This window comes from Hemiscyllium ocellatum, chromosome 1 (genome assembly GCF_020745735.1).
Source record: "Hemiscyllium ocellatum isolate sHemOce1 chromosome 1, sHemOce1.pat.X.cur, whole genome shotgun sequence".
Lineage (NCBI taxonomy): Eukaryota > Metazoa > Chordata > Chondrichthyes > Orectolobiformes > Hemiscylliidae > Hemiscyllium > Hemiscyllium ocellatum.
In genome coordinates this window covers 124,719,539-124,745,478 of record NC_083401.1, presented here as the reverse complement: position 1 = coordinate 124,745,478, position 25,940 = coordinate 124,719,539, and the positions used below count along the sequence as shown (strand labels likewise).

Genomic DNA, 25,940 nt, shown 5'->3' with positions numbered 1-25,940 from the left:
ATAGATTTCTTTCTCCGTTTGAATCACTTCCCATGTGGTCACTACCTTCAAAGATTGGGAGAAGATTTGTAGCTCGGGTGCTCGTTGTTGTTGTGGTTCTGTTCGCCGAGCTGGGAATTTGTGTTGCAGATGTTTCGTCCACCGTCTAGGTGACATCCTCAGTGCTTGGGAGCCTCCTGTGAAGCGCTTCTGTGATGTTTCCTCCGACATTTATAGTGATTTGTATCTGCCGCTTCTGGTTGTCAGTTCCAGTTGTCCGCTGCAGTGGCCAGTATATTGGGTCCAGGTCGATGTGCTTATTGATTGAATCTGTGGATGAGTGCCATGCCTCGAGGAATTCCCTGGCTGTTCTCTGTTTGGCTTGTCCTATAATAGTAGTGTTGTCCCAATCGAACTCGTGTTGCTTGTCATAGGTGTGTGTGGCCACAAAGGATAGCTGGTCATGTCGTTTCGTGGCTAGTTGATGTTCATGGATGCGGATCGTTAGCTGTCTTCCTGTTTGTCCTATGTAGTGTTTTGTGCAGTCCTTGCATGGGATTTTGTACACTACATTGGTTTTGCTCATGCTGGGTATCAGGTCCTTCGTCCTGGTGAGTTGTTGTCTGAGAGTGGCTGTTGGTTTGTGTGCCTAGTGGTCTCAGTAGTCTGGCTGTTAGTTCAGAAGTGTATAGTAGTGTGGCTAGTCCTTTGGGTTGTGGCATGTCCTCATTTCGTTGTCACTACCTTTGTCTGTCTTCCTCCTTTTTAAACTGCCATTGTTTTAATCCATTTTTCCCCCAAAGTTGGAAAACAATGTAACAGCTCATAAAACAGTAATGACTGCTCCTAGAATTCAAGGAAATCAGCTCCAATGCTGAAAATACCTCAAAAATGGAGCAACTCTTACAACCACAATGTTTTCTTGTCCTTCATTGTGAATTACCCAGAGTCCTTTTTCCTTCAGCTACAGCTAGAAGACTGGAGATAGGCTAACATGGTGCTATTATCTAAGAAATAGATAATATTTCTTCAAAGCCAGGGAACAATCGACTGGTGAGCCTAACATTGTTGGTGGGCAAGTTGTTGGAGCGCCTCCTAAGGGACAGGATTTATATGTATTAGGAAAGGTAAGGAACTGATTGGGGATAGTCAACACAGCATTGTGTGTGGGAAATCGTGTCTCAAAGGGGATTGATGATGGCAGAGCAGTGGATATGATCTACATGGACTTCTACTGGTTCGTCTCAGTAGACTAGTTAGCAAGGTTACAGTACACTAATAGAGGGAGAATTATCTACTTGGATACAGAACTGGCTCAAAGGTAGAAGACAGAGAGTGGTGATATAGAATTGTTAAGCCACAAGGATCGATGCTAGGTCCACTGCTTTTCGTCATTTATTTGAATGATTTGGATGTGAACATAGGAGGTATGGTTAATCAGTTAGCAGATGACACTAAACATGGAGGTGTAATGGATGGTGAAGGCTACCTCAGACTACAACAGAATCTTGATCGAATGGGCCAATGCACCGAGGAGTGGCTGATGGAGTTTAATTTGGGTAAATGTGAGGTGTTGCATTTTGGAAAGGCAAATCAGGGCAGGACTCATACACTTCATGGTAAGGTATTCAGGAGTGTGGCTGAACAAAGAGACCTTGGAGTGCAGGTTCATTGCTCCTTGAAAGTGGAGTAGCAGATAGATAGGATAGTGAAGAAGGTGTTTGGTGTGCTTGCCTTTATTGATCAGAGTATTGAGTACAGGAGTTAGGACGTCATGTTGCAGCTGTACGGGACTTTGATTAGGTAAATTTTGGAATACTGCATGTAATTCTGATCTCTCTCTGCTACATGAAGGATGTTGTGAAACTTGAAAGGGTTCATAAAAGATTTACAAAGATGTTGCCAGGATTTGAGGTTATGAGCTGTAGAGAGAGGCTGAAAAGACTGGCGATATTTTCCCTGGAGCATTTCAGGCTGAGGGTGACCATATAGAGGTTTATAAAATCATGAGGGGCAGAGATAGTCTAAATAGACAAGGCTGATTCCCCGGGGTGGGGGATTCCAGGTTTTAGGTGAGGGGGAAAGATTTAGAATGGAACTAATTGGCAACATTTTCACGCAGAGGGTAGTGCACGTATGGAATGAGTTGCCAGAGGAAGTTGTGGAGGCCGGTACAATTACAACATTTAAAAGGCATTTGGATGGGTATATGAATAGCAAGGGTTCAGAGGGATATTGACCAAATGCTGGCAAATGGGACTAGATTTATTTAAGATATCTGGTCAGCACAGATAAGTTGAACGAAAGGATATGTTTCTGTGCTGTAAATCTCTATGACCCTCGGACTATCACTATGTTCAAAATCGATTAAACTAGGGGAAAATAAGGTAATGGAACCTGTCGCAAATTCACTGTCCATTGATAAATTTAAATCCAAGACTGAGATCGGAGATACAAATAAAAAAACAGTAACTGCCTGGGTAAAATTTTCAAATTACGTGTACATGTTAGAAAAGCATTGGCTGTGGTCTCACACGTCTTTTCCACCTATCCACTGCATCCTACCCCATGACCTATCACCTTCATCTCCTCCCCCACTCACCTATTGTACTCTATGCTACTTTCTCCCGACCCCCACCCTCCTCTCATTTATCTCTCTACCCTTCAGGCTCTCTGCCTGTGTTCCTGATGAAGGGCTTTTGCCTGAAATGTCGATTTTCCTGCTCCTCGGATGCTGCCTGAACTGCTGTGCTTTTCCAGCACCACTCTAATCTAGACTTTGGAAGAGGTGTTTCAGACAATGGCTTGTGTGTGTCTATTATCTTGAAATAAAGCTTTTGTTGTTTGCTTATGCCTAATGTTGTGAGCCAATGTACATACTGTAGGAAAGTAATGCTTTTCTTGTGTACTTTAAGGTTAATGGAAATTCAAGTTATTGGTGAGTTCTTGTATTTCTGATGTTCCACAAGTCCATGCACCCCAAACATCAGTACAAATACTTATTGTCGTTAAATCTCTGTATTAGCTGGTGAAATGAGGCTAGTAATCAATCATGAACTCACCCTTTATTTACAAATGAACATTCTTTGACTATAGTATTGCCTCAGACAGAGTCAGGCACCAGAATGCCAGTATCCTTGGCACTCAAATTATTTATGTCATCCAGGGTTCCCTGAATGGACCAGATTAACAGCACCAATCGGCGAACTCATATTCTATGATGTCCAGCTGTCTGACCTCATTAAAATCATTACACTACACTAGTATGTAAGTTAGATAATGAAAAATAAGCTCCTACAAATCCAAGATGATTTTCTTTCAATTCATTTACATGATGTTGTCTCCACTCGCCAAGACAGCATTAATTGCCCATCCAAACTGATCACATGCTAAGGTGATCCAAAAGTGCAGTTAGGGAAAAAGGAAGTTTCAGGATTTTGATCCAGCAACACTGAAGTAACAACAATATAGTTCCAACCAAGGATTGTATGTATATTGGAGGAGAACTTACAGATGGGTGTGTTCCTATATGTCTTGTGCCTTATCCTCTTAGGTGGTAAAGGTCATCAAATGAGAAGGTATTGTCTCAGGACTTTTTTTATTATTGCAGTTAACCTTGTAGATAATCACACTGAACAGTTGTGCATCAAAAATTGAGGGAGTGAGTATTGAAGGGAGTAGAAGAGTTGGCAATCATATGAGCTACTTTGCCCTGAATGGTTGAACTTCTTGAGTGTTGTTGGAGTTGCACTCATCCAGGCCAGTCAAGAATATTTCATCACATCCCTGACTTCTGCTTTGTAGATGGCAAACAAACTTAGAAAAACCAAGGCACAGGTTATTCATTGCATCATTCTCAGCCTCTGAGTCTACTCAAGTCAAGTACTCACAGATATTTTTTATTCAATGTGTTTAGCCATGTTATGTTATGGAGCAAGTGGGCCTTGAAGCCATGAGCAATGGTTGTAAAAAGTTATTGCCTGGTACTTAAAGTGTGAATATCACTTGTCACTTATCAACCCAAACAGGAATATTGCCCAGGTTTTGTTGCACATGTACCCAGACTGCTTCAGTATCTAAGTCATGACTGATGCAAAAAAAAAGCAATCACCAGCAAATACTCCGATGTTATGATGGAGGATAGGTCATTGGTGAGACAGTTGGACATGGTTAGGCATAGAACAGAGGAATTGCTGCAGTGATGTTCTGTGGGTAAAAGGATTGATTTCCAATAACCACAACCACTCTTCGTACTCAGTATGACTCAAACTTTCCCTCACGATTGAGTTGATGATGAGGTAGTAAATTTTCGAATTGACTTTTTCCTGCTTTTTGTGGACATGACGAATCTGAACAATTTTCTACATTAGTGGCTAGATGTCAACGTTGGAACTAAACTGGAACAGCTTAAAACGAAGAACACTTCAACATGGAAACAGGTCCTTTAGCCCATCAAGACTGCACCAACACATGATGCTTTTCTAAACTAAAACCTTTTGCCTTTATGTAGTCAGTATCCCTTTATTCCCTGCCTATTCAAATATGTCGCAAGATGCCTCTTAAACAGTGCCATTGTATCTGCCACCACCTTCATCACCATCACCCTCTCTGGCACCACATTCCAGGCACTTAACCCCATCTATGTAAAAAAAACTTGCCTCTCACATCTCCTTCAAACTTACCCCATTTTATCTTAAACCACATCCCCCAGTAATTAACATTTGTATTCTGGAAAAAAGACTTTAACTATCTATTCTATCCATGCCTCTCATAGTTTTGTAAACTTCTATTGGCTTGTCCCTCATTCTTTGATGTTCAAGTGAAAACAAACAATGTTTGTCCAATCTTACCTCATAGCTAATATCCTCCAAGCAATATTCTGCTAAACTATTTTTGTACCCACTCCAAAATCTCCACATCCTTCTTGTAGTGTGGTGACCAGAACTGTACACAATATTCCAATTGAGGCCTAACTAAAGGTATATACAGCTGCAACACGGCTTGCCAATTTGTATACTCTCTATCCTGACTGATGATGTCAAGCATACTAAAGCCTTCTTGATCATCTTATCCACTTATGTTACCACTTTGAGGGAACTATGGATCTGTATGCCTCAACCCCCTATACATTAATACTATGAAGCATTCTGCCATTTGCTGTACACTTCCCTCCTACATTAGATCTTCCAAAATACATCATCTCGCATTTGTCCACATTCAACTTATTCTGTCATTTCTCCACCGAGTCTCCAGCCTAAAATTTATTAATCAGGCCACCTACATTCTCCTCAAAATCATTCATATATATTATGAACAACAGAAGTCACAGCACTGATCCCTGTGAAACACCACTGGTCACAGACATCCACCACTACTCTCTGTCTTTTCTGACCAAACCTGTTCTGTATTCATCTTACCAGCTCACCCTGAATTCCATGTGACTTCACCTTTCGTGGAGATGGTGGTGTTGAACTGGGGTGGACAAAGTCAAAAATCACATGACACTGGGTTATAGTTCAACAGGTTTATTTGAAATCGCAAGCTTTTGGATCCCCACTCCTTCCTCAGGCAGCTAGTGAGAGAATACATCCGACATAGAATTTATAAGTAAAAGATCAAAAGGTCATACGACTTATGCAAATAATCCTTTGATCTTTTATTTACAAATTCTGTGTTTGGTGTATTCTCTCTCACTGGCTGCCTGAGGAAAGAGTGGAGCTCCGAAGATTTGTGGTTTCAAATAAACCTGTTGAACTATAACCCGGTGTCATGTGATTTTTGACTTTGTTCACCTTTTGTATCAGCCTGCCATGAGGGATCTTGCTAAAGGCCTTGCTAAAGTTCAATCATCTTTGTCACTTTGTCAAAAAACTTTAGTAAGTTTGTGAGACACAATCTTCCCCACATAAAGCCATGCTGCTTATCACTAATAAGTGCATATCTTTTCAAATGTAGTAAATCCTATCCCTGAAAATCTTCTCCAGTAATTTCCCTACCATTGACATAAGGCTCACCAGCCTGTATTTTACTGGATTATCACTGCTGCACTTAAAACAAAGGAACAGTGATGGCTATCATCCAGTCCTCTGTGCCTGAAGAAGATACAAAGATTTTGAACAAGGTCCCAGCAATTTCCTCACCTGCCTCCCTCAGCATTCTGATATTGATCCCATCAGGTCCTTAATGCTTTTTAAAACATCAGCACCTCCTCTTTTTTATACTGATATACCCCAGTTTATCAACACACTCCTCCCAAGACTCAACGTCCACCATGGCCTCCTTCTTTATGAACACTAATGCAAAGTATTCGTTAAGGACATCACCCATTTCCTCTGGTTTCACACATAAATTTCCTCCTTTGTCCTTGAGTGGTCTTATATTTTTCCTTGCTACCTTCTTGCTCCTTATGTACGCATAAAACAGCTTTGGGTTTACCTTAATCCTGTTTACCAAAGATATCTTATGGCCCCTTTATCCCTTCTAATTCCTCTTTGACTTCTTTCCTGAGATGTTTGTATTCTTCGAGGGCTCCCTGTCTGCTTCCTAAACTTAGTATGGATATATCAATAGCACAAGTCTTCAGTACTATTGCTAAAATGCTGTCCAGTCCAATAACCTTTGCAAAGTCCATGCATTCTGTTGTTTCGTAAAGGAATGGGAAGAAACATGAGGACTTCTTTTGTTTTTAACAATCTACCAAACCATTAGGATCTGGATTGCACTGGGCAAAGATTTGATGAAAACAGATTCAATAGTGCCCTTCTAAGGACAATGGAATAAAGACTTGAAAAAGAATGAAGTCACATAATACCAGGTTATAGTCCAACAGGTTTATTTGAAATAAACTCCAGAAGCTTGTGATTTCAAATAAAGCTGTTGGACTGTAACCCGGTATCATGTAACTTCTGACTTTGCCCACCCTATCCAACACTGGCACCTCCACATCATTGAGAAAGAATCACAGGGATATGGGGAAACTGTAGGGTTTTGGATTAGTTTAATAAAACAAACTAGGTAATCTAAAATAAAAACAAACATTGCTGAAGAAACTCTGAAGAAGGGTCACTAGATTTGAAACATTAACTCAGCTTTCTCTCCACAGACACTGCAAGACTTGCTGAGTTTCTCCAGAAATTTCTACTTTTGTTTGGATTACTTTAACAGCTCTAATCAAAAACAAAACATAATACAGCCTTGATGACTGAATGCTTATATTCTGTGCTACATTTGTGACTTTTCTTTATTATTCAATCATTGAATGGGGGCAACACAAGCTAAGCCCATGTCTAATTGCTCAGAGACAACCACATTGCTGTGGGTCTGGAGTCACAGATAAGCCAAACCAGGTAAAGATAGCAGTTTCCTTTCTAAAGGCATTAGTGAAGCAGATGAGTGTTTCTGACAATCAACAATGGATTAATGGTCATCAACAGACTCTTAATTTCATTATTTGGATGAAGAGGCAGCGCCTCGAAAGGCAGTGCTACCAAATAAACCTGTTGGACTATAACCTGGTGTTGTGTGATTTGTAACTTTGTCCATGCCAGTCGAACACTAGCACGTCCACATGATTTTTTTTAAAATTGAATTCAAACTCCACCATCTGCCATAGGATTTGAAGACAGGTCCCCAGAAATCACCAGGATCTCTGGATTAATAATCCAGTGATAATACCATTAAGCAATCACCTCCCCTATGATTCTGAAGAATTTATGAGAATGTGGATTTATGATTATGTGGAAGGAAAGAAAGAAGTAAAAGGATCAGTGGTGAATCTTAATTCAAACATGAATTCCACAAACTTGTATCCCAAGTTCAGAGGGTTTTAGTCCAGGGTATCTGATGGGGAAATTTTGCCCCACCTTACAGTGTCTATATGTGTGTGTTTTGTTATTAGGAAAATAATTATTAAATATGGCAGACATAGTTGTTTTGCTTTATATTTGACTGTCTGCCTGCCTTTCCCCCTTGTATCTCTCAGTTTATCTTATTTTACCTTGCATATAATTTTAATTTTATCCCATTGTTTTACAGTCTGTACTGCACATAGCTAATTGTAGGCTTATATTTCATTTTTGTATCTTTACCCAGATAGAATTTGTCTTTGTAGAACCTCCCTGAATTTTCTTGTATTCAGCCTCGGGGCTGGAGTGATAAACGGGAAGGGGTTGGGCTGGAGGGAAGGTAGCTGAGAGTGCGATCGATGGATGGGGGTGGGGGTGAAGGTGATAGGTCGGAAGGGAAGGTGGTGCGGATAGATGGGAGGGAAGATGGACAGGTAGGACAGGACATGAGAGCAATGCTGAACTGGAAGGTTGGAACTGGGATAAGGCAGGGGGAGGGGAAATGAGGAAACTGGTGAAATCCACATTGATGCCATGAGATTGGAGGGTCCTGAGGTGGAAGATGAGGTGTTCTTCCTCCAGGCGTCGGGAGGTTAAGGAGTGGCAATGGAGGAAGGCCAGGACCTGCATGTCCTTGGTGGAATAGGAGAGGGAGTTAAGTGTTCGGCCACAGTGTGGGTGTCCCAGAGGTGTTCTCTGAAGGGTTCTGCAAGTAGGCCAATTGCAGAGCGCTTCAGAGAACATGTCCAGGACACCCGCACCAACTAACCCCACCGCTCCTTGGCCGGACACTTCAACTCCCCCTCCCCATCCACCAAGGACATGCAGGTCCTAAGCCTCCTCCATAGCCAATCCTTAATTACCTAATACGTGGAGGAAGAATGCCTCATTTTCCACCTCAGGACCCTCCAATCCCATGGCATCAATGTGGATTTCACTAGTTTCCTCATTTCCCCTCCCCCCACCTTATCCAACCTTCCAGTTCAGCACCACCCTCATGCCTGTCCTACCTGTCCATGTTCCTTCCCACCTATCTGCTCCACCCTCCCCTCCAACCTATCACCATTACCCCCACCCCCATCCACCTATCGCCCTCTCAGCTATCTCCCCCCCCAGCCCCCCAGCACGCCCTCCCATTTATCGCTCCACCTCCGAGGCTCCTAGCCTCATTCCTGATGAAGGGTTTTCCCCCAAAATGTCGATTTTCCTGCTCCTCAGATGCTAGCTGATCTGCTGTGCTTTTCCAACACCACACTCTCAACCCTACAAAAATACAAGACCAGTCAACATTTAATCCCTTTACTCGAACACAAGAGATACTGAACATTCCACACCATTACACTATATGCAAACCTGTTTGCCTTTGAATGTGATCTTCACACTACCAACAAAACTTTAACCTACATCTATCCAAACTGGACATTCAAAAGTATCAAAACCAGTAATTTTAATCAGAGAACCGTTCACACCTCATTCAGTGGTCAGGAGACTCATTCAGCCCCGAGAGGAGGAACAACAGCTCAGTAACCAAATTCAGATTTGGTGGGGAAGTGGTCTTCCACTTTGTATAATTGGAGGACCTTATTTCAGGGGAAAAGGAGAGAGAAGTCAGAAGTAGTTGAAACAGACGAGTAAAGCTTTCTCCACAACTACCGCCAGGAGAAGACCACCACATCGAGAACGATCCTCCCAGCCATCTCCAACCTCCATTGACTGGCCACAAACCACAGACCTGACAACCGAAGACACCCAAGAGCACCAACACCAACCTGATCTGCAACCCTGATCTCAGACATCTTCAAAAGCAAAGACATGCTTGCAAGAACCACTAGAAATAAGAATAATCGAGGTATTCACCCGACAGATTCAAAACGCATCTTACAACATCAGCAAACACAGCCAAGACTGAAGGCCTGCAGCATCCAAAGTCCTCACCAGCGCACAAGTTATGGAGATCAGGAACAGGACACCTGCACTTCAACATTGTACTGTTCCAGTGGTGAGCTCAATTTCATTGAGACTCCAAAATCCAACTCGTTAGCAGGAAGTGGAGGGTGGATTAGCAATGGTGCAGGGCAACCAAGGTCAGGAAGGTCTCTTTATTCAGGTACTTGGGATTATATTGCTGTTCTGTGTGTAGCAGTAACTAACTTGTATCAGAATAATAGTATATTTTAGTACTAGCATCTGTTCTTGACTGTATTAATTCCAGTGCTTGTAATTTTCCATTTTCTTTGGTTTTCTGGTGATATGTTCACTTTTCTGTTATTTTATATAAATATTCAATTTTGTGTTTCAATAAACACTGAGATTCTTTGCCCCTGAAACAAATGCCTCCTATTTTATCACACCACATTTACTAACTTAAGTCCAGTATCACAACCAGGGACCTAGTGGGTGATCCGGGCTACCTAAGAATTCCAACAATGTACTGGTCACACAAAGCTGAATTTCCTACAATGCACACTGAAACAATGGAGTCTGAATCCAAAGTGTATTTATTAGTTTGGTTTTGCTTTTCTGAAGAGGACACGTCTCAGTGTATGAATACACACAATTGTTTATTTTGAAATATGGTATTGTTTTATCTGTTATGATAAATGTTAGACAAAAAGTTTTTAAAATGTACTTTTTATCAGCAATACTCAATTTCTGTTATACTAAGCGAATACAGGATCACTCAAAAATATTTATTTCAAGAAATAAGCTGACAAAAAACTTTAAAGAAAAGCATACACAACTTCTACATTCTGAAGATTTAGTCCACAAGTTTCTTAATGAGAAGGGTGTGTCAGTCAAATGCATCTTATCACTTTGGTATATTCTGCTGAAAAGAACAAATCAGCATTGGCATATTTAATCCTGTGACTTTAATAACTTCAAACCTATTACTATAATTTTTAAATATTGAAATCAAAAATACATTCCTCAAAATTACACTCCTCAAGGATTAAGGGCTACAGGGAGAATGCGGGTAAGTGGAGTTGAAATGCCCATCAGCCATGATTGAATGGCGGAGTGGACTCAATGGGCCGACTTCCACTCCTATGTCTTATGGTCTTAAATATTATACATATCAAAACACTATTATGGAATCCCAAAGATAACTATACAAAGTTGCAAGAAATTCAAGGTAAGGTCTGTTTTATTCATGAAATAATTACATTAAAACTAAATGTTAAGTCTGGTGTTAATTAAATCTGAATTCATTATGCCCACGCAAAACACCACATATCTACTCTTGGTTTAGTCGTAGGTGTACCATTTTAAATTTTGCACTGAGTACAACAGAACTTTCAGGTATACAATTAACATGTAATAAAGCACAATACAGACAGTTTGCTTAAATGCATACCACTTCTGCCAGCAACAGTTGCCAACAATGGTAAGACATATAGAAGGCTTTTGCATTACACGTGGACTTCTACGTACAACCTAATACATTAGTCTACAACTATGAACATTGACCAATTTAAATGCATCTCCACAAAACTTATTGATTATGCAACTTTTTCAGTTAGATTCTACAGTTCTACAACATTCTTGCACAACCCAGTCTCTGTAAATATAAGGAAATTCAAATCATTTCAAGAATCTCTTTCAATAGGGCAATGACTTAAAAGTCGTAGAAATGCACAAATATTCTTATTTTAAAGTTTTACAATCTAGATGTTTATTACAGAATATAAAATTAATATTAATATTAAATCTAGATACTTACCTTATTTCAGTATTTATGGAGGTTAATCAGAAAGTTCTTACCTGAGCTCCATAAATGTACTTGTCCAACATCTTTCCTCCGATAGTTTGCCCACCTATATCCCAGACTTGCAGTGTAACATTTAAATTACCTATACAAAGAAAGAGATCAGTACATTTAGAACCAGCGATTTGTAGCTCAGATTGAGGTTCTGGATGTAGGTTTGCTCGCTGAGCCGGAAGGTTCATTTTCAGACGTTTCATCACCATACTAGGTAACATCTTCGAATCATCAGCAATGCTTCATCCGGACGCTCATTGAAGATGTTACCTAATATGGTGACGAAAAGTCTGAAAATGAACCTTTCAGCTCAATGAGCAAACCTACATCCACATTTAGAACCAGTTGTACATGAACTAAAATTAAATTTTCCAACACACAAAAACAAGTAAATGATTTCAGTCAACGTCCCATTCTGCCACAATGCTGGTGAAGTAGCAAAAGTTAAAGTGAAACCATCGTCGTAGATAGAATTGCTTCCTTTGAAAGGTTGATCAAAATATAAAATACAAGGTCGACACATCAAACCGGCTGCTTAGTTATTAATCCTCATTTAAATAACTATAATAACTAAATGCAAGGATCACTGGATGTGTATTTATTTTGTCTCATCTCTTACAAAAATGTAATCTTAAAATCATGCAAATAGTTTACACAGTATCTAAATATGGAGACACAAAATAATCTAGATATTAAATATATGTTTACATTAGCCATTATAAAAGTGAATATGCAATAAGCCATATAATATTTCTATTCATATCAGATTAGTGTCTGAAGTACAGACTAACCAAAAAATTCAGTGTTTAAAGTTTAGGACCATGTATTTTGCAGCAGTCTACATTTGGCAACTACAGTTAATACATTCGAGAGCAGACATTTAACAAACGCACAATAGAAATCTTTTTGAGAGAGTTTCAAGGACTGTCTCTCTTTTCTACAACCATATATTACAGGAAGAAAGTGACAAATTGTACGAATAGAGGAAATAAACAAAAAACAACAAATTTTACATTCATTGCATTAAAAACATTAGGCCAGCACACTGACCAGTTCATACTGGGTTGAATTTAAAACCACCACTGGGACTTGCATTAACGTTGTAAAATATTTTTGGCACAACTCTTAACCTTATTTTAAGTGTCAAAAGCCAAGGATGGAACTAAAAACATTACTTTGGCTATTTTTCATTAAGAAGACTGAAATAATCCATTCATGGGAATAAACTTATTTACTGGATGTCACCCAAATGACTAGTTAAAACATATTTTACAGTGGATCCTTTAAGAAAAGGTATATTTTATATTAATCAAAACTCTATGAGACCATGTAAAATGGAACAATAACTCATCTCTTTCAAGCTGACCCTTTGCAGCGATTGCTCCTTGACCATCATTTTGACGTTTTGATAGTTTCAAAACACTTAGCATTTTTTTTCCACAAATAGTTGCCAATCAATCAGCAATATGTTAATCTATTTAAAAATCCTCAAGTTTTAATTCTTCAGTGCTAAATATTTCACAAGGAATTGAAAATGCTTGCACTCAACTTTAATCTTTTCGTATTTTTATTTGTAACCTAAGTCGGTGTGAGTCTATGTTGCCAGCCACCGAAGAGAAAGAAGGGTATTTCTTTTGCATCTCAAACTTAAGCCAAAGAAATTATGAACTTGTTATGTAAATGCGAAGGTAAGAAGTTTTGAAAAATAAATAATTCATAGAAGCGGATCGTTTCTGAAGCAAATTCAATGAACTGTCTGAAATTTACATTTTCAAAGGTCTTTATCTAAATATTTTTATCAAAATAAGTAAATTTAACACAGAGGTGAAAAACGTGTGCAGCAGCAGACAGTGTCTGTATCAAAATATTCAGTGTGTACAAGGTTCAATGCAAATTCTGGCATAATCACTTTTAACACCTATTCCTAGCTGCCCAGACCCTCTTGAACCACAGCTAGCATTGCACAGATAATGTGAGGTAAGAATTTGCAGAATTTTTACCAAGTGATAAAGGAATAGTGATACCTAGATCCAAATTATAGCAGGACGACTTAGAAAGAAACTTGCAAATGCTACAGTGTAAGCAGTGTTACTGCTCTTATCCACCTTCATCACAGAACTATGCAACACATTCAAGGTAGCCCTGGTGAACTGCTGCAATACATTCTGTAGATAGAAAAAAGAATAGTGAACTTCTTTGCCTTTCACAGTGTGTAACCAAAGATGCCGATTATTCAGCACCCAGTCTGGAATCTTATTGGAAATATTTTCAGAGATCAAAAAGTGAACTCCTCCCTGCAGCCCCTACATAGTGTTTATAAATAATGAACTGCAGGCAAAACAACTGTGCTCAAAAAGGGAAGAGGACTAAAACGTCAAAGGAATGATCTCAGCCACTCTCGTGAATACAGCAAACAATTACACAGTTACACTGAAGATACAAGAGCTAAGTCAACTACTTTGTTGCTGTCCAAGTATGGTTTCATAGAATCATAGATCCCCTGCAGTGTAGAAGCAAGCCATTCGGCCCAGTTAGTTCACATCAATCGCGAAAGAGCAGCCCACCCAAACCCACCTCCACCATATCCCTGTAATCCTGCATTTTCCTAGCTATTCCACTTAGCCTGAACATCCGTGGGCACCATGGGAAATTTTGCATGGCCAATCCACCTAGCCTGCACGTCTTTGGACAGTGGGAGGAAACTAGAGAACTCAGAGAAAATCCACGCACACACAGGGAGGACGTGCAAACTCTACACAGACAGTTGCCTGAGGGTGGAATCAAACCCAGGTTCCTGGCACAGAGAAGCAACAGTGCTAAACACTGAGCTACCACTTATGGTCAAGCTCTCAACCAGAGGAAATGAATAACAAAAGGTATTCTCTCTGGGTTCTCCTGATATTTCAGCCCCTGGAACTGTATGCTTTTTAAACTGCTCTTTCTACCTGTCCTGCTTCCTTTCATGACCAAGATTTATTTGCTCCTACATACTGCTTTTGAATAAAACTATTTATTTTATAGTCTCCTTTTTGCTTTTTGTACTAAAATGTATCACTTCCACACTTCTCATATTTCATGTTCCACTTTTCAGTCCATTCCACCAATTTGTTCATATTCTTTTAAAGCTCTACATTGTCCTCCTCACAGTTGATAATGCTTCCAAGTTCTGTATCATTTGCAAATTTTGAAATTATTTCCTGCACATCAAAGTCATTGATATATTTCAGGAAAAGTAAGATTTCCAATTCAGGAGCAAATAAATCTTGGTATATATGTGCAAAAATCATGAAAGGAAGCAGGACAGGTAGAAAGAGCAGTTGAAAAAGCATACAGGAGCAGGAGCTTTATTCAGAGCAACACAGAATTCAAGAATAAGGAGGTTATGCTGATCTTGTATGAGATGCTAGTTACACCTCAGCTGGAGTATGTGTACAATGCTGGTTGCCACATTTCAAGAAGGATGTGAAAGCAGTGATCAGGTTTACATGAATGATGAGAAATGACAGTTGTAAAGACAGATTGGAGAAGTTCAGATCATTTCCCTTGAAGAGGAAAATTGACAGTGTTTTCAAAATTGAATGTGGTCTGGTCAAAGTAGATAGGGAAAAATTGTTCCCACCCCTGAAAAGATTCCAAGCGATGAGTCATTTTAGCAAAGCAAGTAGGGAGAAATGATTTCCACTGACAAGAGAGTTGGTAATCAGAAGTCATAGATGTTAAGTAACTGGCAAAAAAAGAGGGGAAATCAGCAGAAATTACTTTACACATATCTGGAGCAAAAATCAAATTCCAGAGGAAATTTCAAATGATGACAGACATATAATTCAAGATGACTGACTTGTGGAGTAATGGAAAAACTGGTGTGTGGCAATAAACTGCACAGCTCTTTCAAAGAGTTGGCATAGACACTGTGCAATAAGATTGCAATTTTAAAGGACTCTCAATTTAAGAATGAAGATAATATACCTATTACTAGACACCCAACATCACCTCATTAATTGTACCTTCATTACTTAAGCCATCCAAACACTGTGACAGCATGGCCCTTGCAACCAAATCACACCCTTGTTTTGCCTCCCAAGAAGAAGTCACCATAGGAGTTGTAAAGAAAGAAGATAAAAATGAACAGATCTCCCATGGCTTACTGTTTGTTAGAAAATAATACTGTTTAAATATTTGGCTTTTAAGTAGTGGGATTGTCATGTAGAACTATTTGGAGGGAGAATAAAAGGCTGGTATTAAGAAGAGCACTAGTTTGGGATGTAATATTCAAATGTTTGGTGGCAAATCAGCAAAAGAAACAGGAAAAAGGCATATACTTTGGATAGTGGCAAAAGCGGTGAAAAATGCTTGTGTAAAAGATTGCAAGAGGTTGCAGCAATAGGAAAGTAATGGCAGAAAAACACAGCAGAAACCTCACTGAAACCAACAGCATCATCTGCCTTGGAGATCACTAAGATAGAATGCATCACCGAACTGTAATTGAATACAGATGAATACGACACATTCACTACATTTAAAGATAATGAATATGACAGAAAGGGATACCCTCCGATCAGAAGGATGTTGTGAAACTTGAAAGGGGTCAGAAAAGATTTGCAAGGATGTTGCCAGGGTTCGAGGATTTGAGCTATGGGGAGAGGTTGAATAGGCTGGGGCTGTTTTCCCTGAAGCATCGGAAGCTGTGGGGTGACTTTATAGAGACTTATAAAATTATGAGGGGCATGGATAGGATAAATAGACAAAGTCTTTTCCCTGTGGTGGGGGAGTCCAGAACTAGAGGGCATAGGTTTAGGGTGAGAGGGACCTAAGGGGCAACTTTCTCACGCCCTTCCTATTTATATACTCATCCAGATGCCTTTTTAGTGCTGCAATTGTAGCAGCCTCCATCACATTCCATACACATACCACTCTCTCCGTGAAAAAGTTGCCCTCTAGTACTGGACTCCCCGACCCCAGGGAAAAGACTTTGTCTATTTGTCCTATCCATATCCCTCAGAATTTTGTCAACCTCTATAAGGTCACTCCTCAGCCCCCGAGGCCTCAGGGAAAACAGCCCCAGCCTGTTCAGCCTCTCCCTATAGCTCAAATCCTCCAATCCTGGCAAAATCCTCATAAATCTTTTCTGAACCCTTTCAAGTTTCACAATATCTTTCCGATAGGAAGGAGACCAGAATTGCATACAATATTCCAACAGCAGCCTAACCAATGTCCTGTACAGCCGCAACATGACCTCCCAATTCCTGTACTCAATACTCTGACCAATAAAGGAAAGCATACTAAACACCTTCTTCACTATCCTATCTACCTGCAACTCCACTTTCAAGGAGCTATGAACCTGCACTCCAAGGTCTCTTTGTTCAACAACACTCCCTAGGACCTTACCATTAAGCGTATAAGTCCTGCTAAGATTTGCTGTCCCAAAATGCAGCACCTCACATTTATCTAAATTAAACTCTATCTGCCATTTCTCAGTCCATGTAGCCAGAAAGCCAAGTAAATAGTTTGAGTTCAGTGACCCTCCTCCAGAAAGGTTTTGAATGATCAACATCTTCAAAAAATCAGTGAAGAGATCACTATCTGTGCCTGTAGAATTTTGTTTTTTCAAATTTATCCCTTAACTATGCTTGTTTGCCTGTACTTTGTGTGAATGGAGCTGGAGCTGAAAATAAAGATATTTGGATTTATATCATAGACCAACTATTTAACTTTGTTTAATTTTGCTTGACTAAAGTTATTGCATTGTTCATAAATTGCTAAGTTATTTTAAGATACAAACTGGTTGTCAAGAATTCATTATTCTCAAAGACTGGCATTGGTTATTCAAAACTCAGCTAAGGAATCATGGGGGTCAATTTTGATGGTCTTTGAAAGTTTTAGTTTTTATGTATTGCAAAGACAAAACAGGCTGATGTGGTTCAGTGGTCTGTCTCTGAGTGGCAACAGCTTTTTTTTAATAGATATTTTTATTAGAAATTTAACATTTTAACAAATTTACAAAAATAAACAAAACTCTCAAGTACCAACATTGATATATAAATAAATCTTAAATATACAATAATCAAAATTTAACAAAAGAAAAATACCGAGAGAGAAAAAACAAAACTCAATTAACTACTAATCTAACCTACAATTAGCCAGAGTGTAGAATTGAATCACTTACATCTTTCAAATAAGAGAAAATGAGAGAAAAAAAAGAAGTGGGGGAGAAAAAAAAAACCCAACGGTTACCATAGAAGTTGGATATTGAAATACTTGCTCGGAATGTGTTAACATCATATATAACAAAACCCGTATTCGTGCGGGATTCCTCTCCCAAGGGGCCCCGGACCAGCCATGTTTGTAATCTCAATTAAATAAAAGCCCTTGTTAGGATAGCCAAAATATCTATGTAAAAGGGCTGCCATATTTTATAAAATAATTCGGTCTTTCGGTGCACCATATTTATAAGGAAGTCGAGGGAATACATTCCATAATTAATCTGTGCCAATTTGAAAATCCAGGGGAACCTTCAGCCACCCAGTTTACCAAAATATTTTTCCTTATATGGAAAGAGAGAACAGAAAATAATCTCTTCCTATTTGACATTCCAGGTGCACCACTTAGCCGACTAATCAACCATAATCATCCGGGTAAATCCGAGACCCCTCGGGAGGGGAAACCCTATCTAAAACATCCCAAGCATAGAGCATATAGAATTTACAAAAATAAAGGTTCTCTAATACACTCATAACAGTATAATAAAAAGAAAACTATTTCTAAATAATAAAAAAAAACATATTTGAATGGAGATTATCCCCCTTGTTCCCAGGGGGTATCACTTCTTTTCCAACGGTCCATCATATCCTCTCCCAATCAGTGCCCCACCCTTGACCCAGGCGCTCCTTCATCGGATGAGGAGAATTCAGATATAATACAGAGCTAGAGTTAACAGTGAGCACCCTACCCCCACCCACACCTGAGTATATTTGGTAGTATTAATACCATGTACAAACATATATAACTATAAAATTACAACTTCAACAAATTATAATTAAATATAATAATATAAAATAGCAAAGGAAAATAACCCCGCTCCTAGAGACAAAAGTAAAATAGAATAAGGTAACCACCTCTCCCCACCAACATTAACTAAACCCTCTGGCTTATATATATATACATATATACACATACATGCATACACACATATATGTACATACACACATACATACGTATAATAATAAAATAGAAGAACCCTAAGGGGGGGAAGAAAATCGTTAAATGGAGAGCAAATAAACAATTCCCTCTCCCCCTCCCCAAGATAATAATAAACAGTAAGATAAGAAAAAGAAAAAGGGGGGGGGATATAAATCGGAGTGGGGAAAAGGCAAGCCAACATACATTGTCTCTTACGATTTATTTAAGAGAGTCCAAAAATTCCTTAGCCTTTTCTGGAGATCTGAAATTATACCCGGATCCTTCGTGGTTAAAACATAGCGTCGCTGGGTAGCGTAAGGAGTATTGAATATTTAAGTCCCTTAAACACTTCTTCACCTCATCGAACGCCTTCCTCCTTCGAGCCAGAGCCAGGGAGAAGTCCTGAAATAACATGATCTTGGATCCTTTATAGATCATGGCTTTGGGATTTTTCCAAGATTTCTAGAGGCATCTAGGAGTATCTGCTTCTCCCTATAGCTCTGCAGCCGGAACAGGACCGGGCGTGAGCCAGGCCTGCGTATTGCGACCCGGTAGGCCCATTCTACCCACACCTGGCCTGATCCAGCCTCCAGATCCAAAAGTTGTGGCAACCACTGTTCCAGGAATGCTGTGAGCTGACCTTTCTCTTCCCGTTCGGGAAGGCCCAGCAAACGAATATTTTTTCGGCGACCTCGATTATCGAGGTCGTCGATGTAATTCTCTAAGGTCCGGACTCGCTGTTCGAGAGTCCGGACCTGATCCGCGGCCGATTGAGCTGCAGTCTCGGAGGTCGCGGCCTTTAACTCCGCCCCTCCGACTCGGCGCTCGAGTTCCTGGATGTCTCGGCCATGCTTTTGCAGCTCAGCCGAGAGTGATTCCCATCGATTTCGGGACTCCTTGATAAATGCATCGATTTTCGCGTCCAGCTTGGTGATCATCTCCACAAGGCTTGTTATTGTCGGTAAGTCCCCCGGGGCGGCTATGGACACCTCAGCTGCAGCTGGAGAGGGTGGGGGAGGGGTTCCTGCTTGCTGAGAGCTGTGGGCTCTCCTCCCTTTAGTCATTTTTCCTAAGAGATTAGATTATTTAAATTTAATACTAACACTACCAAACAACTAATTATATTAAATAAAAGCTATTTTAGATGATTTGGTGAGTGTGGTGGGGGTGGGAGATCCACTTTGCCCAAGTCCTGGGAGGAGCACTGTAGACTCAGACTTGCTGGGTCGCCGCCATCTTGAATCCCCCGGCAACAGCTTTAATAGCATTTTTGCCATATGCTCATTTGAAGAGCTAGTGCAGGCACAACGGACTGAATAGCCTCCTTCCATGCATAAGATTCTGGGGTCAGTGATAATTCCCCCCTCTGCTTGATCACAACACATTAACAAAATCCTTATATTTGGCCACATTAGTGACAGAGATTGTTGAGCTTTAAATGGATGATTTCTTCTGCACACAGATTAATTTTACCTGAGTATTACATCGAGTCATAGAGATGTACAGCACGGAAACAGACCCTTCAGTCCAACCGTTCATGCCGATCAGATATTCCAACCCAATCTAGTCCCACCTGCCAGCAGCTGGCCCATATCCCTCCAAACCCTTCCTATTCATATACCCAACCAGATGCCTTTTAAATGTTGCAATTATACTAGTCTCAACCACTTCCTCTGGCAGCTCATTCCATACACGTACCACCCTCTCCGTGAAAAAGTTGCCCCTTAGATCTCTTTTATATCTTTCCCCTCTCACCCTAAATCTATGCCCTCTAGTTATGGATTCCCCTACCCCATCCATATTTATCCTATCCATGTCCCTCATGATTTTATAAACCTCTATAAGGTCACCGCTCAGCCTCCAATGCTTCAGGGAAAACAGCCCCAGCCTGTTCAACCTCCTCCTATGGCTCAAATCTTCCAACCCTGGCAACATCCTTTTAAATCTTTTCTGACCCCTTTCAAGTTTCACAACATCTTTCCAAAAGGAAGGAGACCGGAATTGCATGCAATATTCCAACAGTGGCCGAACCAATGTCCTGTTCATAATTAGATGCTGATGGAAGGAAAACAAATTAAACTGCACACAAGTCAAAATGCCAACTTCTAATGAGAGTAAGACAAGGTTCTCAATGCTTATTAAGCAAAAAGCAGAAAATCTAATCTAACAGGATCCATAACACGTCTTTTATCTTATTGTAGAAGCTGACAATTAATTTAGAAGAGAGCTTTCTTTTCAGTCAGAAACTGGAGATGCTTGAAGCACTGAACTGTACATGATACAGTCAGCTTCACCTCATTCTTATCTTTTATGGGACATGGAAATCCTACCAAGTCATTTCAAAACTTGACAAATCTATTGTGAGAAATATATACAAACCTCTCTAGAAAGGAATGATAGATACTAAAATAAATTTAAAAAAACAAATACACAGTGCAAAAACAATTCCTTAAAAATTGATGAGGTTATAATACAACATTCGCTCTTATTTTGAAAATAAAACAACTAATAAAACTGCAAGTCATTTTATTTCTTGACTCCAAATTACTTTTCTCACCCCAGCTTTGTTTTTGATACCTTTAAGTTTTTCAATTCTATATTTTCCTGTCTGCTCGGTTTGACCATTAATATATATTTTTAAAAAATTAAGTAAAGAAGTTTCTCCTTTATACAGTCCAGGACTAATAGATGTACAGTAATCAAAGATAGCATTTGCTGCTTGATTGGGCTAAAAGGCTCTGTAGTGACAAGCAATCCTTTCAAAAACTGTGAGGAAACTCTATTCAATTCACACAACAAAAACAATTACAAACCTACTCTGTCTTCAAGCATGCAAGAAGAGACAGGAAGAAGAAACCGCACCTCACAAATATTGAAAAATCACATTATAGATTCACAGAGATGTTATGGAGCAGAAAGAGTTATTCAGCCCAACATGTCTGCACCAACTCTTCAAAAAAAATTACCAAATGCCAATCTCCCTACTTGACCATCCACACCCTTGCTCTCTTCCCCCCCCCCCCCCACTAATATCTTTGCAATTATTTCTATCCAAATGTTTACCTAATACCTTCTTGAATGCTTCAATTGAACTTGCCTCCGCCACTTTTTGAGGCAGTGCATTCTATACCATAACTACTCACAATGTGAAAACATTTTTTTCCCTCACATCACAGATGCTCCTTTTTAAATCACTTTAAATCTGTCGCCTCTGACTCTTAATCCTCTTACAAGTGAAAACAGTTTCTCCCTTCCCACTTTACCCAGCCCATTCATGATTTTGAAACTTGGATCACATCTCCTCTTAACTTTCCACTCTCCAAGAACCACACTTCCAATCTCTACATTCTGTTATCATAACTGAAATATTCCATTCCTGGAACCATCCTTTTAAATCACTAGTGCACTCTTTCCAATGTGTTTGCATTCTTCCCAAGAATGTGACAACTAGAACTGTACAGAATACTCCAGGTGAAATCTAACAAGTGTCTTCAGCAAACTAACATTACTTCCTTGCTCATGTATTCTGTGCCCCTATTAATAAAGCAGAGGATAAATGCCATGTTTTATTAATTGCTCACTCAACCTTTCTTGCTACCTTCAGTAATCTCTGCACAAATATACTCAGGTTCCTTTGCTCCTAAGTACCCTTTAGATTTGTACTCCCTATTTTATATTGTCTTTCACATGTTCTTCCTATTAAAATGTATCACCTCACACTTCTCTGCATTGAACTTCATCTGCCACCTATCTGTCCACTTTTCCAACTTGACTATATCCTTTTAGAAGGCAACACTGTCTTCTTCACAGTTCACAATTCTTCCAAATTTTGACGTATCTGCCAACTTTGAAGACGTCCACTGCACAGCAAGGTCGGGATATATTAATAGCAAAAGCAAGGGTCCCAATACCAATACCTGGGGAGTTCCACTACAAACTTTCCTCCCACCTGAAAAATGTCCATTGAACACTACTTGCCATTTCTTATCACTCAGCCAGTTTTGTCCCCATATAGGCATGTGCCCAAAGTTCTGACGTACGTTTCCAATGGGCAAGACTCCAGGGTGCTCAGCCAAAGTTATTCCTTCACAAATTTTGTAAAAACTGTTTTCCTCAATGTCCATACAGTAGAGATCTCAATGCAGAGTGAGAAGACTGCCAATTGAGCAAAAAAATCATCAATGCTCCCTGAAATTAAAATGTTTCCAAATGAAAGTTGTAGCTATAATACACAAAATAAAAGTGCAATTCAGTGACTCACAGCAGTGTTTCAAGGTTTAAATAGATATCTTTGAAAACTGAAAAGACAAAGGATAGAGAACGAAATGAGAAAAAGAAAAGACAGAAAAAGCAAGTGAGAGAAGGGGGAAAACAAACTCACATTTCTACAGTATTTTCATGCCATCCTAGAAAATCACAAAGCATTTTCCAGATAGTTAGGTACTTTCTATGTCTTGGAATGTTGGAAACACATCAGTCAATTTGTGCAGAACAAATTCCCACAGTAAAGAGACGGCGACCAGATAATCTTCAACAAAGTGCTGTCAACCCTCTCAAATGATCACAAAAGATCCCATGGCCATTTTGAAGACAAGCAATGGGTGCTTTCTCTTGTTTCCTGGGCAATATTTCTCCCTTAATAAAACTTAAATTATTTGATCATGAAATCACTGCTGCTTTTGGGAGTTTAATATGCAACAACATCTATCTGAATCATTAATTCCAGACTTAATTTAACACTTTCCCATCAGTAATGTTTTTAAAAATGGGGGTGGGGGTGGAACCTTGAATCCAGTGGGTGACCTGCTTGCATTCACCCATCTGGATCTTCCCCACCAGCAGTAGGGAAAGCAATGGACAGCCCATCCACCAGTATGATAATTTGAGGCCCTTAATGGGCTTTAGCACTTCGTCACATTATTGCTCAGCTAGAGCATACAATGGAGAGAAAGAAGCCCCATCAAGCATCTCCTCTTACCGGTTGGTGATGAGCTGGGATGCTGTTTCTTAACTGGCCTCCAGAGGACAGAAAAACACCTCATCTCTCGCCCTACCAATGCAAGGTCTACCTGCCTGAGGTCCCCCAACTCTAAAATCTCGTCTCCAAGAAAGGCAAAGACCCAAATGTGTCACTTTGGTGATAACTCACAGGGACATTTTTCATTATACATGTTGGGCTAAGAATTCAAAACAATACGGGAAATTCGCACGGATCCAATATGTATACTAAGCATATAATATTGTTCCAACTAATATTGTTACACTGTGCACAGAATGAAACTTTGTTAAATGTTCTTACCTGGTAGAGATATTCTTTTCAGAAAAAAATCCAATCCAATTGTTTGTTTGTATTGTTTTCCAAAAGCTTCCTGGGCGAAACGCATTGCTAAAGAAGTCTGCAATATAAAATATGAATTAATACACAGGATCAGGAATGATTTATATCAATGTTCGCAGTAGTGAGGGATCCCAGCAAACAAGACAGGGCCCCTGACTGGGTTTTGATCCACAGACCAAGATCTCGACCACTCACCTTTCCCGAGGCGCCGTCACCTAAGATGACGATTTTTAGCTGCCGGTCGTGAATTTCATCCTCAGAGTCGGACATGGCACTTGTCCCCGCTCTTTCCTGGTTTGTCGGACTTTTATGTCCCGTTCAACGCTGTCTGTGTCTTCTTGTTTGCCCGTCTCTGTGTGTTTCTATCTCTCCCTGTTTGTCTTTCTTTGCCCTATCTGTGGCACACTTTGCCTCTGAACCCCTCCCCCCGACCTTGTATGTATATCTCTATGTATATGACCCTCTACCGTCTCTTTCCCTCCGACAGCCTCTCTCCCTGTCTGTGTCTCACCGTGTTGCTGTGAGCCTCTTTCTCTGAACCCCAACTCTGGATGGCTGTGCGTGCGTGTCTCTCACTGACACCACTTCGCTCCCTAAGTCTTTGTCCCTACCTGAGGCTTTATTTGACCCTCTCACCGGTGTGTGTGTGTCTAATCTCCCTCTTCCACCTTTCCCTATCTTTAATGTTTCTATGAGTATTTCTATCTTTGTCTCTAACAACCCCCTCCCCAAACGCCTTGGCGTGACTGTCACTGATCACTCCCCACCACCCAACCCCACCTCACCCCGCGTCTGTTCGTCTCTGACACTCTTTGCCCGAATTTATAAATGTGTTCGTGTCCCTCTCCCTAACTGCAAATGTATGTCTGTCCCTGACCCCAGCAGCCCCCGCCGGAGTGTATGAAGATGTTTCTGTCCGTGTCTCTCTCCCTCTCTCTCTCCCCCTTTCTCTCTTTTCCCCCTTGCCTTTATGGTGTTTGTGTACTTCTCTCTGTATGATGGTTATGTTAGTGTGTGTCTCTCTCTGTGCGATGATGTTATGTGTGTGTCTCTCTGTATGTGATGATAGTTATGTTTGTGTCTCTCTGAGTGATTATGGTTGTGTGTGTGTGTGTCTCTCTCTGTGATGATGGTTATGTTTGTATGTCTCTCTCTGTGCGATGATGGTTATGTGTGTGTATGTCTCTCTGTGTGATGATGGTTATGTCTCTCTCTCTCTCTCTCTGTGATGATGGTTATGTCTCTCTCTCTCTCTCTCTGTGTGATGATGGTTATGTCTCTCTCTCTCTCTCTCTCTGTGTGATGATGGTTATGTCTCTCTCTCTCTCTCTGTGATGATGGTTATGTCTCTCTCTCTCTCTCTCTCTCTGTGTGATGATGGTTATGTCTCTCTCTCTCTCTCTGTGATGATGGTTATGTCTCTCTCTCTCTCTCTCTGTGATGATGGTTATGTCTCTCTCTCTCTCTGTGTGTGATGATGGTTATGTCTCTCTCGCTCTGTGTATAATGATGGTTATGTGTGTGTCTCTCTCTGTGTGATGATGGTTATGTGTGTGTGTGTCTCTGTGTATGTGTGTGTGTGTATGTGTCTCTCTGTGTGATGATGGTAATGTTTGTGTTTGTGTGTCTGTGTGTGTGAGATTGTTATGTTTGTCTGTGTGTGAGAGAGAGATGATGGTTATGTTTGTCTCTCTCTCTCTCTCTCTCTCGCTGTGTGTGTGTGTGAGAGATGATGGTTATGTTTGTCTCTCTCTCTCTCTCTCTCGCTGTGTGTGAGAGATGATGGTTATGTTTGTCTCTCTCTCTCTCTCTCTCTCTCGCTGTGTGTGTGAGATGATGGTTA

At 40.2% G+C, this 25,940-nt stretch overlaps 1 protein-coding gene across 1 annotated transcript in view; it reads right to left on the bottom strand.

Moving 5' to 3' along the window:
• rab28 (RAB28, member RAS oncogene family) overlaps positions 1-24,845 on the bottom strand; it is a 137,116-nt gene extending 112,271 nt beyond the window's left edge. The window contains exons 1-3 of the mRNA XM_060831869.1: positions 24,293-24,845; positions 24,059-24,155; positions 11,586-11,674 (exon numbers count right to left, since the gene is read on the bottom strand). Of these exons, the coding sequence (XP_060687852.1) occupies positions 11,586-11,674; positions 24,059-24,155; positions 24,293-24,367 (261 nt within the window). The 5' untranslated portion in view covers positions 24,368-24,845. The remainder of the gene's footprint in view (positions 1-11,585; positions 11,675-24,058; positions 24,156-24,292) is intronic.
• Positions 24,846-25,940: the final 1,095 nt, after the last annotated feature.